General features: G+C 41.3%; 1 protein-coding gene across 1 annotated transcript; it reads right to left on the bottom strand.

Annotated features, from left to right (window-relative positions):
- Positions 1–1,181: 1,181 nt before the first annotated feature.
- On the bottom strand, positions 1,182–5,922 carry KBTBD8 (kelch repeat and BTB domain containing 8). The gene is made up of 4 exons (XM_053469611.1): positions 5,874–5,922; positions 4,868–5,078; positions 3,084–4,198; positions 1,182–2,049 (listed from the first exon to the last, which is right to left on the bottom strand). The coding sequence occupies exons 1-4, from the start codon at positions 5,887–5,889 to the stop codon at positions 1,589–1,591; spliced, it is 1,803 nt and encodes a 600-aa protein (XP_053325586.1). The 5' UTR covers positions 5,890–5,922; the 3' UTR covers positions 1,182–1,588.
- Between the last annotated feature and the right edge of the window lie 6,369 nt (positions 5,923–12,291).

Below are 12,291 nucleotides of genomic sequence, written 5' to 3'. Positions count from 1 at the left end.
CCAATTTCTTCCGCATTTGTGTATATTGCTTATTGCCGCCAGAGGAAGATTCTATATAAATAAGAAAACTTACAGCCTCCAATGTTTATTGGCGCCTGACTACATAAGTAGAAGGCCAATCTCAGTTAAAAACAAAAAAAATAAAATGCATGAAAACAGATTTGGGCCTAAAAAGGGACATTTGTGAGATTGTTTTTGTATCACAAACTTGCAATTTTATAGCAAAACCAGAAGCGACAAAATATTAGCCTAGTTTTGGTCTTCTAGTGTTTAAAACTGTTAGCACCATTGAAACACAGAAATTAAAGCATACCCGAAAAAAAAAAAAAAAAAATACAGATCCAAACCCATTCTAAAAACCTTGCACTTATAATAAAGTTAAAATGCAATATACATAATCTTTTATTTTCATCTTAACCAACAGCCATCGCAGTAATGCAAAAACTAAAGGCCAAGAGCAGCCGGGCGCTCATCCCGTTCTAATGCTTTTTACGAACCCATCAGTACCAACCCAACGGTTCAGTATCCCGAGACGCAGATCCGACTAGGCGCTAGGGGACTGGGAGACAAAGCTTAGGACACCTTTTACGGTTAGTTCTGGCACGACGAATGGTAGAGACATCACGTCATTCGCGCCTGAACTTAAAAGTCATCGACACTCTAGGACCGCAAGGCTGGCAGAACGGCACAAACCCTAGTGATATTGCCTCAGATTTTACCCGTATTGAGTCTCCCTCCCCGGAAGATGCACCTCAAGAACGGAAAAAAACAAATAAAATCGTGCCATTGTATACGGTGAGGTTCTACCACGAAGAATACCATTATGCCCGTTTTGAATGTATTTTGTTGAAATAAATATACATATTTGGTTTTGGAAGATCCATGTTTAAAGAATAAAATGCATAATGACTGAATAAGACGTCAGTATGTTGGTATAGGATCACTACAACCCGGCCCTCGGCCGTTAGAGGACACGCTGCAGAGTGTTAGAGGAACCTAAGCTTTCTACTTCCATCCCTGTTAGAACCACTTATTACACCGAACCGGAAGAAAAAGTTGGATGGATTCCCTTAAAGCCCCGCCATGAACCTTTACTTGTGAGCCGTCTGGAACCACAGGGATGGAACTCAACGTTCACGAGAGATCATTCAAACCAGACATAAGTTAATGCTAGATTGGTTTGCTGTAGTGCATAGATATCATGTATCCTCCAAAGCAAATCAATAACTTATTTGAAACATTTCCTACCTACAAAAACAGAATTGCGTGGTTTACACATAACCCATGGAGTAAAAAGAACGCTGATAATTGCACTTTGTAAACTTAGAATTCACGGACCAAAAAAAAATAAAAAAAAAAAATATATAAATTGTGATGAGGAACTTAAATGTAGTTGCATCTTTTTACCAAGCCTCAAACTACAACCTTTAAGAAGCACCCATCTACAAGAACAAGGAACTGTCCACTTTGTAAAACAGACAAGAAAAAAAGCCATTAAAAATACTGACAAGTTTTTTCCTCCGCAAAAAACGAAAAACACCCAAAAACAAGACATTATCAGCTCAATAAGGCAGTTTGCTGACGGACGCTACAAGACTTTCTGAAGACACTGGGGATAGAGTTTAGCAACCGCGCATTCAAAGTGACGGCCGAGATCCCACAATCTCTCCGGAGTCTCGTAGACCTTCTTCCAGCCGTCGGCGACCTCGTCGTACTGATACAGAGAATTCTTCCGGCTGGTGCGGAAAACAAACTCCTCGACGCTGACCTGGGTCGCCCGCACGAACAGGTGAAGTTTGTTTTTGAGGACCAAGAGTTTGATGTAAGGATTCGAAGACTGTTCGCATGGAAGATCTTTCTTTCGAGTCCAGCGGTTTTGTTCGATGTCGTAGGCCTCGACGGTAAGCACGCGATGATTACAGCGGATCCCGGCTATGTAGTAGATCGAGTCTTTGTATACAGCTGCCATTCCTTGGAGTCTAGGCACGGTCATTGGGGTTAGGTGACACCAGTAGTCTCGCTGAGGATCATAGCACAGAAAAACATCTCCTGCAAAGCAAACTTGGAGTGTTACACCATCGCCATGCGACAAAACTTAGACACACAGTGAATGTAATATGTTGTTACAGGCATTACCCACCTATCATTACACATCTATAGCTATCTCCATAGTATGCCAATGGGGTTTAGCACCAGCAGTCAGGTGGAAAGGACGGAGGCAAGTCCTGGGGTGGCAGCACTCATACCCTTCCTAGAAATCAGAGCTTTTTCTTTTCAGTATATGATCTAAGGGGGGGGGGGGTCAGGACATGGCTGGCTGTTTAATACCTCCTTATGGGGTAAAACTGTCCTGCTTGTGATCCAATATTCAATCAGCATTGAGAGCTTAAGAGGTCAACGCACCAATTTTGTTGAAAAACATGCTGTGTGGCGGAAGCCTAGAAGCCTTTTACATACAAGAACTCTTGCAGCTCAGTAGTGTTCTTGGTCACCAAGGACTAGTTAGAAAGCCATTGTCTTATAACAGCCATGGCACCGGGGACCTGATTATCAGCCCATAGAAATGTTGATTTCCGCCATTAGTATGCAGAATACTCAAGATCATGCACAATAAGGTCACCTAGTTCCCATGGGCGTTAGCACCGTCTGGTATGTACATTGTCTGCTAATAAGGAAGTCCAACTGAGGTGGGACAGCATGGCGAGAGAAAGGGGCATCAAGGGGAACCCATCCCGCGTGTAATAGGGGGCAGTGGGCATGCTTGTTTCACTAGCCCTATGTGTGACTAGATGTTACCTTGGTCTAATACAAGGGCCTTCGCATAACCAAATCTGGGACTTCTTTCATATTTATATTACGGCTTGACAGTTAAAGGGACATGCCAGCCATCATTTCTCCATGTTTAACTTTTATGAAAACCGGAAAAAAAAAAAAATCCCAGCATTCAGTTGTTTGCCCCTATTTCACCGACACAACGCGTTTGTTACTCCACACATTTTTTGCGGACGTCAGGCTGGTTTTTTAAATGAAGCGATTGCCACGCAGGATAGCGCAGCTATTCTCCTCTCGTCGAAATACCTTACCCTGTAGAATGTAGATCTTATCTTTATATTCCACCGCGCTATGAAACTCCATCGCAACGGGCATTAGGCTTACAGCCGTCCAGCAGTTATCTCTGCTGTCGTAGCACTCGACTGACTTTAGCGGATTCCTCCCGTCACCCTCATAGACGCGGCCGCCTATGGCATACTGTTTACCGCAGCAATGAACCAGTTTGCAGCCTATCCTCGCTCGGAGTAAAGGCGCTTTCGAAATCCACCTATTGCTCGAGTGGTCATAGAACCAAAAGTCACTTTCCGCCCTGTGGTCTATGCAGACGTCATTGTTGCTTGGCCTGTAACCCCCCGCAATGTAAATTTCATTATCTGGCGTCACGAGGATGCCGACCTCTCTCAAGTCGCCAGGCGGTTTGCATAGTTTATAAACTTTTCCCGTGAAAGTGTCCAGACAAGGCACAGTTTGCTTCTTTCCTGAGTGTTTGCTGGCTGCCTCGAAGCATATGATCATTTCGGAAGCAGTCATCCCAAGTCGCTGAGTGCAGTAATTGGCACTGATCTTTCCCTTTTGGACGTGGTTTTTGGGCATTGCCTGCGCAAACATGGGTGGGATCTTTTCGACAAACGTTTCTTCCATAAGAGGCATGCGGATACATTTGGCAAATATTTCCGGAAGGTGCCCTTCCCTCTCTGCCTGGTCGTGATTAAACCAACATATTATGCTGTCGTAAACATGTTCCTCTTTGTCCACATCTAAGTCGTCGCTGTTCAAAATACTTATGAGTTGGTCTTTCCTCAGATGCAGGAACTCTTGCTCTTTGGTGACGTACAGAATTTTTTTCCTAATGTAGTCTTGAGATTTATCTTTAAGTTCCTGATGGTCGTAGTGATCCGCGAAAATAAATACCCCGATGCAGTTCTGCGGGTCCAGGCGGCTGATCATATACTGCGCACACTGATCCTGGAGGGAAGGGATCTGGAAGATGCTAGCTGCCGTGAATAAAGCCTGCACGTTGGCTTCGGTAAGCTGGACTCTGGATGTGTAAGCGTAGTTCAGTACCAGCTCCATGGACTCCGCTTCGATTCCCACTATCCGAACCTCCTTCTGGGTGCTCTCCGTAAGGCCACTAGTGAACATGGATCTGCGAAACAAGACTGAGCGTTAGGTTACATTGTCCACAAGACTTTAATACGGTCCCTTAGGAGGGTAAGGTCCACCTGTTTTTCCCCGCTGTAAAGACTCAAATATAAATCAGTTTTTGGCATCGTCTTATATTAAGGAGCCATTTGCCTATCCTATGTATGTTTCCATTCCCTCACTGTTTTAATATCTACCACTTCTGCTGGGAGGTTGCTCTGATTATCCACCAACCCTCCTGTAAAGTAAAAACACCCTTGCATTAAAACATTTTATTTATTTAACAATACATTTTCTCCAATAAACATGTACGCTTGGTCCGGAGAAATACAGTAAAACACAGCAAAAACACCCACAAGTTACGATTTCTCAGCCATTCCTACCCAACAAAGGCACACTACCGTTAAAACGTTTGGGATCACTTAGCAATGTCCTTGTTTTTGACAGAAAAGCAATTTTTTTCCATCACTCCTGTGTTCCAATGGCCCTTTATCACTCCCATCACTCCTGTGTTCCAATGGCCCTTTATCACTCCCATCACTCCTGTGTTCCAATGGCCCTTTATCACTCCCATCACTAGTCACATTAGGTTCTCCTTGTTTTAAGTACCGTAAGAGTTACTACTGTAGAAGGATTAAAAGTTTTAAAGGAATGGGGTGTGCGCGGAACTCACCTGAAGTAAGGACTGATTGCCGCAAGGACATTTCTATGACAAGAGAAGTTCTTCCCGTGATCCACTTGCACGACAATATCCGTCAGTTGGCCTTCATCGTACATCGTCTTAAGCTGCTGGAGAATACTGCAGGCGTGATTAGGGTCCATCCCGCCGCTAACAGGACTAGGTGAAGGAATTCCATTTTGTGCTTGTAAAAACTTGGCCACGTCTGACGGGGAAAAAAAACATTTTATTATTATTATAATTATTCAGGAAACACAATGAACCACAAGGACCTCCGCTGACCACAGGATCCAGGGAGGATCCGTTATACGGGTTTATGTCAAACTGCTGAGGTTTAAATAAAAAGACGGCACCGCCAGCATCTGATCAAAGCAGGAGGGGTATTAAGATACAAGGCGCTCTGGGTAAACAATCTAAAACGTTATGCCAGCTGGCGGAAGGGGCAGTAAACTGGTTGAACCACCGATGAGAACGGGGCAGTAAATTGCTACTAGAAAGGCGAGGGCACAGACCCAGCCTGGAGGCGTCCAATGGGGGACAAGGATGAAACACGGAACATGCTGGCACTACAGCGGGTTATAAGCTTTACCACACTGGTATGCATAGGGGGTAATTGTGACTTGTGATAGGGGGTAGATGGGCAGGAGACCCAACAGAGGGATTAATTAAAATCAGGGTAATGGGCTATATTAAGAGTAATAAAGCACCCCGAAGGCATAGGCTGGGGTATTCACAGCTGTCTTTACAGTCAGAGGGCCTGGCCTTCCCTCAGGGGCCCGCAGCGGAGGGGTTCGGGAGCTCACAGCCATCCCAGAGGGTCACAGCTGACTGTTAGTACATTCAAGTGCTATAAACAAGCCCCTGCTCTGCCTCACAATCAGGACAGTTTTACCCCATGAGGGGTAACACACAGCCGGTCATGTCCTGACCCCCCAAACCCCACTGCAGCCCCAACTACCCCATCCCTGCGGTCCCCTGTCGCTCTCTCAAAACAACCCACCACCCTGCGCAGCCATTCTCCTCCTCCGGCTCCAGCCTAGATACAAAACGTCACTGACTTCCTTTAGAGAGCCCGGATGCGCCGAGCCGCCCAATCACAGCTGACCGTGAGAAAGCTCAGCGTTCTTTTCTATTGGTGTGTGGTCGTGAAGCACGTCGGGAGCTGTAGTCTGTTTGCTTTAGCGAGGGCGGAGCGTGTCCGGGTGTGACGTGTCATTGGCTGACAGTGGCATGCCGGGAGTGGTAGTTTTGTTCCGTGGCGTGTAGTAGTGGTGTCAGGGAAAGTGCATGTTTTGGTTGGCGTGTGACCGGCGCAGACATGTAGTTTGTTTAACTGCAGGAAATAGAAACATTCCTGACCCGCATTTCATACCAACTCACCAAAAACAGAGCTTCTTTTATAAATAGTACAAAAAAAAATATATATATAAATGTATAGATAGATAATATATATATATCATATAGCTATAAAATCACAGGGGTTAAAGAGCGTTGTTGCTTAGGTACTTTAGAGGGAGTGACGTATTGAGAGAAGAATAATGTGCTTTATTTACCCCGTTTAATTTATAAAGCCATTTCCTGCTGTTTTTATGCACCATTTTGGGGGCTTTTAGGGCTGTAGGACCCCGTGACGAGGAGGGGGGGCACCAGTGAATTTGGGGTCTTTCTCCACAGACCCCCCATTGATTTTACGGTTTTACGGGGTGGAATATGTTTCGCAAAAACAGAAACATTTGGCTCGGTAAAGAAAGCCCGTTTTTCCTTGTTACAAATACCCCCCTTCAAAAAAATCCCCTTTGTCAATTGAATCATTTCAATTAAATAAATTAGCATTTCCACCCCCCCCCATCTGAGTGTATTTGTTGACGACAATTAGAACCTGTGAGCAGTAATGAGTTTGCGAATCCCTCGCCCCCAGAACTTTCTATTATGTTTTCCGGGGAAATGCAAATGAGCGCCCGTGTTTGTGTTCTGGAATATAATGGGGGTATTAATGGGCTTTAATTTGTCGGTAATCCCTCTGATGTTTAATAAAACTCGGAAGGGGCACGCGATGTGCTGTCACGCATCGCTTATTATTATAAAAAGAGTAATTATATTCTTCGTGGATTGATTATAAAACAGATTTCATAGATTTCACAATTACTTCTTTATATATCGATCTTGCGAAGACGATCAGAGGGTGAATGTTTTACTTAGTAATGTATAGAACCATGGCTTGCTTTTATCTTAAAAGTTTAAAGCCACCTATAGCCTATTGTATACCGTTTATTTATTTATTGGCTGTTTATTGACTGTTTTTACCTCCAGTAAGCGGAGATATTTGGCAGAAGGTGGCAAAAGTAGCATATGGATTTGTTTAATGCCTCCCCTTTTCGAGGGCTAAAGGAAAAGTATAGGTGTGATGGAAGATGGGGTTCATTTTACAAAATGGGGGAGTTAACGGGAAGGAAAAAAATGGTTTTGCCCATGGTCAGGTCCGGACTGGCTATCTTGCACACCGGCAAATGCTCGATGGGATGCTGGCCGACAGAGCCACTCATTCACCCGGTTGGCAGCACTTCATCAATTGGCCACTGGCCTTAAAGTGCCAGGCCCCCCGTCTTCTCCGGCCCGGCCTGTGGTGCCTACTTGGGAACTTGCAGGACTTTTGCCCCGATCTCAGGGCGAAGGGGCAGATTCTCAGGGTCACACAGTCTGGAGCTGATTTCTTCCTACTCTACCCCACTGCGATCATAGAAGACGCCCTATTGGTTCTTTTGCTCCCAGTATGTTATGGTTGATATCCCTGCTTGAATGCAGGTAAATCAATCAAGTATATCTTTAAATAACGACAAGTCAAAGTTTCCATGAGGACCGGTATTAGAGACATTTGGGTAACACATTTGGCGAGTCAATGCATAGAATCTTTATGGTAAGCTATTAAAGGGTTAATATTTCTTGTCTCTTGGCAGGATTTGGTTAAAGGGACGGATCATCTTTAATCAAAAAATAAGTGAATAAGGTGGTTTCCGGACCTGTGCTGGGTAATGTTTCGGACACTCCTGGCCTTCAAATGGTTAAACTGATTGTAACCTAAATATTAGATCTCTCACTGTTTCTTGGAATTAAAACTCCCATGACCCTCAACCCAGCAAAACACGGGCCAAAACATAACGCGCCTTGTAGTTTAGCCACGGCTAGAAGGTTGCGCTTCAGATACCCCATGGGCAGGGCTGGAATACGTCCTAAACCTTGACTATTAATGAATATGATGTCATCAATGGAACGACTATTGAAATTCTTATGTATCGGAGCCCATGTAAAGAGCCACAGATTGTAATGAAACCATAATAGGTTTGTAATTGAATTTCAGAAATTGTTTAGTTCTGTATCACCGGGACGCGCGCAGCTTTGATTGCCGGCCGTATATAGCATAGAACCGTCAGCCCCTTCTGGCAATTATCAGGAAATACCGAGACTTCTTGTCGATAATGGTGCGGCTCGACTCAAGGAGCATGAGACGACTGATGAGAAGGTTGTAGGCGAACGCTGATCTTTACTTCTCTAAATCGATTCCGTGGTTTTCCAATTTCCCCGTTCCGTCTACGAGTGGGCTGTGAAATTGACCAGAGAATTTTAAAATTAAAGTTTGGAGACCAGATAGAGATTGACTCTCACGGGGGACACCGTGTGTATTCGTCCTATGCAACTGTCTTTACCAAAAAAATTATTAAAAATTGTAATTTAATTTTTAAAATGAATTCACCGTATGGTGCATGGCTACTTTTTTATTTAAAAAAAATAATAATAATAAATGTAATTGAGTTTTTAAAAATAGTTGATTCAAATAATTAAAAAATTTAATTTATTTTTAAAAATTAGTTCACCACATGGTGCAGGGCTAATTAAAAAATTAATTTAATTTTCAAAATGAATTGATTCAAATAATTAAAAATTGGAATTTATTTTTTAAAATTAGTTCACCGCATGGCGCATGGCTACTGTTTTTTTTTTAAAATATTAAAATTTGTAATTTATTTTTTAACATTAGTTCAGCACATGGCACATGGCTGCTGTTTGTGCTTTTTCTTGAAGACAACTAAGGAGGAACTATCCAATTCTCAACTTTTTAACAAAATATCAAAATTCCGTAGCTTCTGCCTTTTGTTTGTGATTGATTAGAATATATTTGGTTATATAAGTAATAGCTGAGATTTGTGGCAAAATCTGGCACAGCTAGCATGTCTGATCAGCTTCCCGTCCTGAAGTTCTCTCACTTCTCCTCACCTACAACTCAATGCAGCCTGAACCAGTCAACAACAATCAGCAACTTAACAATAAGAGATGGGGAATAATAATCACCTAAAAAAACCCAGAAAAATACCTCCCCCGATTGTATATATAGTGGAATAATTAATAAAATTTGTAGACAAAATCTAATGAATGGAAACGGAAAAAAAACATAAAAAATTATAGTGTTCCAAATATCTATACTTTGCGAGGAAAGGATAATTTTGTGACCACCTGTTTCTGTGAATCGTCCTTATATCCCAAGAAACACCTTTAAAAAAAATATGTACACTGATTAATCCTGGTCAGGGAATAAACTCATTAATTCTGATTAATGAGTCTTCATTATGACCCTTGAGAAAATGTACAAGACGGCTAATTTTAACACATACCCCTGACACCGATATAATGAAGAGGGTAAGATGGTGGCAGCGGGGGATGGACCATAAATCTTTAGGTTAGGGTCGATGATTTTTAGGGGGTTTATGCCATATTAAGGTTTAGTAAAAATTACATTTTGTCTTGAAATCAAATATTTGATCCACCCGTTACGTTCTAAAAATATGTTTTTATATATTTCATTTATTTGTACTTTTTGAGATTACGAAACAGAAATGGACTCCTTAACTGGGTGTTAAAGGGTAAGAATTTTGGAAATGTATCTTTCATTTGACATCATGTAACGTATTAAAAGTTATTCTTCTGAAAAGTAGCAGTCTTATCACCGCAGGAATCAATGGAATGTTGTTACTGATTAGACGAGCCAGTTGGTTCCCATGGTGATGAGACTGCTTTTTTTAAAAATTAACACCAGAATCACTTTTTTATACATAACCCCCATTTTTTGTTAAAGAAGAGAAATCTACTGTAGCTTTGAAGATACATCTATTCTAGTAACATTTAGTTCTGTATTATTTAATCTGTTGACCACAAGGTTGTCAACATTTATCATTTGGGATTAGAATGCCAACCAAACTCATAACGGGTCTTTAATTTATTGTAGACATGGTCAATGATGACATAGTCATGACTTCACAACATGTTCACAGATCTCATCTCTGCCCCTTTTCCCTTTACGTTGTGCATCTTCACCGTCCTGGTTTGGCGCATGCAAAGCGATAGTCAACCCTGAAAAAGAAGACATTCTTCATCCAAATCTGGATGGTTGACAGCTGGTCTTTAACCTCAATCACTTTGTATCAAGTCCTTCCAACCTCCTATTTCTTTATTTTGTTTGTGTGTCGTTTATGGTGACATCATAATACAGAAGAAGACCAATGTTTAGAGACTAATTTCAGAACCATGTTGTGATTGGATTAATAACAAAGAAAATCATTTTTTCCCCAAAAAAATGGGTGACTGGGTAGCCATACTTTTTTATTTTACTCTTTAGTAAAATGTATCTTTTATTATAATTTGTTTGGGGTTTCTTTTTGTGCTTTGAAATAAATGCATAGAAGAACTCACTTGATAATACGATTAAGGCAGAGAGACCCAACTGGGGGGCTAAAACCTAACAGTGTAACAAGGAGTGTGAATTTCCCCAGTGCCCAAAACCCACTGGTGTGTGACGACGTTGGCTTTCTTTCCCGCATGTCAATACGCCAACGCGGTACCTGCCTTTGGCAACTATGTCTGATAAGATATCTGGGAGTTCCGGAACAAAAGCCGTTGATAAAAAGAATATTGCTCTTTATATATCGAATTTCTACTTGGTCCTCCTGCCATTGAAAAAAATGAAAGCAGCGGAGCACGGTGAGAGCTTTCCGCCGCACAGCAATTGATTTCGGACCGAAGAATTCTGATGCATTAAAGGGACAGTACCACTAAAAAAATTCCAATAACTATTATGGAATCGAACTGGTTATTTTAGAAATTATTATTTAATTAATTAATATTTAATCAATATTTTAACTAATCAGGTCGTTCTAAGCCAAAAAAAAGGCTCAGATGCTCACTTTATGGATTTGGTTCTGTAGAGTTTTTACCCAGATGTCATATATAAAAAATTTTTGTTTATTCTCATTTTTTTTTTAATGTTTAGCATAATATTCTCAGAATTATTTATAAAGTAAACTACGTTACGAGGTCCATTTTACAATATCTCACACTATGACTGACGTGGAATAAGGAAATAAAAATTTAACGTTAATTTCCCTTTAAAAGATAAGGAAACCCCTGCAAAATGGCTTCATATTTGGACTGGAGAATTACAGGGTTTTTGTATATTTTTGGTGGATCTGTGATGGGGTTCTATTTTTAATTAAGTTATTTCTTCTTCATCTTATTTGCGCTTCTCCGCGTGAAATATTTTGAGAATTTTAACAAAAAAAAAAAAAACAAAGAAGGAAATTGGGAACTTATACACCAAATCACTTTTATTATGTTTCGAGCTGCAACTTTTGATGGATGAGCTGACACAACCGCCGGCGTGATATTTCCGTTCCCCTGTAACATTTTAACTAAAGCATAAATCCAACGTGATTAAGCAGCAAAACAACATTAAACAGGAGCTGTGCCGGCTATATTTCCAAGTTTGTCACATTTTTGTTGATACATGGAGATTTTATCAACTGATTATTTTTTCTTCTGATCGCTGAAACCTTTCGAAGCCCTTGAAAGTTTAACCCCTTTAGAACAGGATGGATATAAAACGCATTGATCTGCGCTTGGGTGATACACAAACGCATGATGTAATGCTAAATGATGGAAATAAGAGCGATTTTTGTTATAAAGGTCAAAATGTAATAAATGTTTTTGTGTTGAATCAACAAAGCGAATAAAAAAAGTCTCATCCTCTAAATAATGAAAACAAGATGTAATACTGAATAGTTAATAATTACAGAGACGTGGGGAAAAGGTCGTTAGGGTATGTTTTGGCGTTCCCAACCTGCTAATAATCTTCCTTCCCTCCTCTTTTGTGATTCCTACATTCCCTCCACCATGTCCCTAACATTCATTGACCTCTCGCCATCATCTCTTTATCTTTCCATTACCAACATTCCCGTAAAGCTGATTCATTCTCCACCTTTCTTCACCATCTTCTTCCTCCTTTCTTCTCGGCAGGACATTTAAGACACACATGTTGAATTAGGTGCCTTGAAAGCATGTTGCCAATTTTAAGCTAATAGCAGGTCGTGGTAGAA

The sequence above is a fragment of the Spea bombifrons genome, chromosome 6, assembly GCF_027358695.1.
Source record: "Spea bombifrons isolate aSpeBom1 chromosome 6, aSpeBom1.2.pri, whole genome shotgun sequence".
Lineage (NCBI taxonomy): Eukaryota > Metazoa > Chordata > Amphibia > Anura > Pelobatidae > Spea > Spea bombifrons.
The sequence above is the reverse complement of the archived record's forward strand: the minus strand, read 5'-3'. Positions and strand labels throughout refer to the sequence as shown.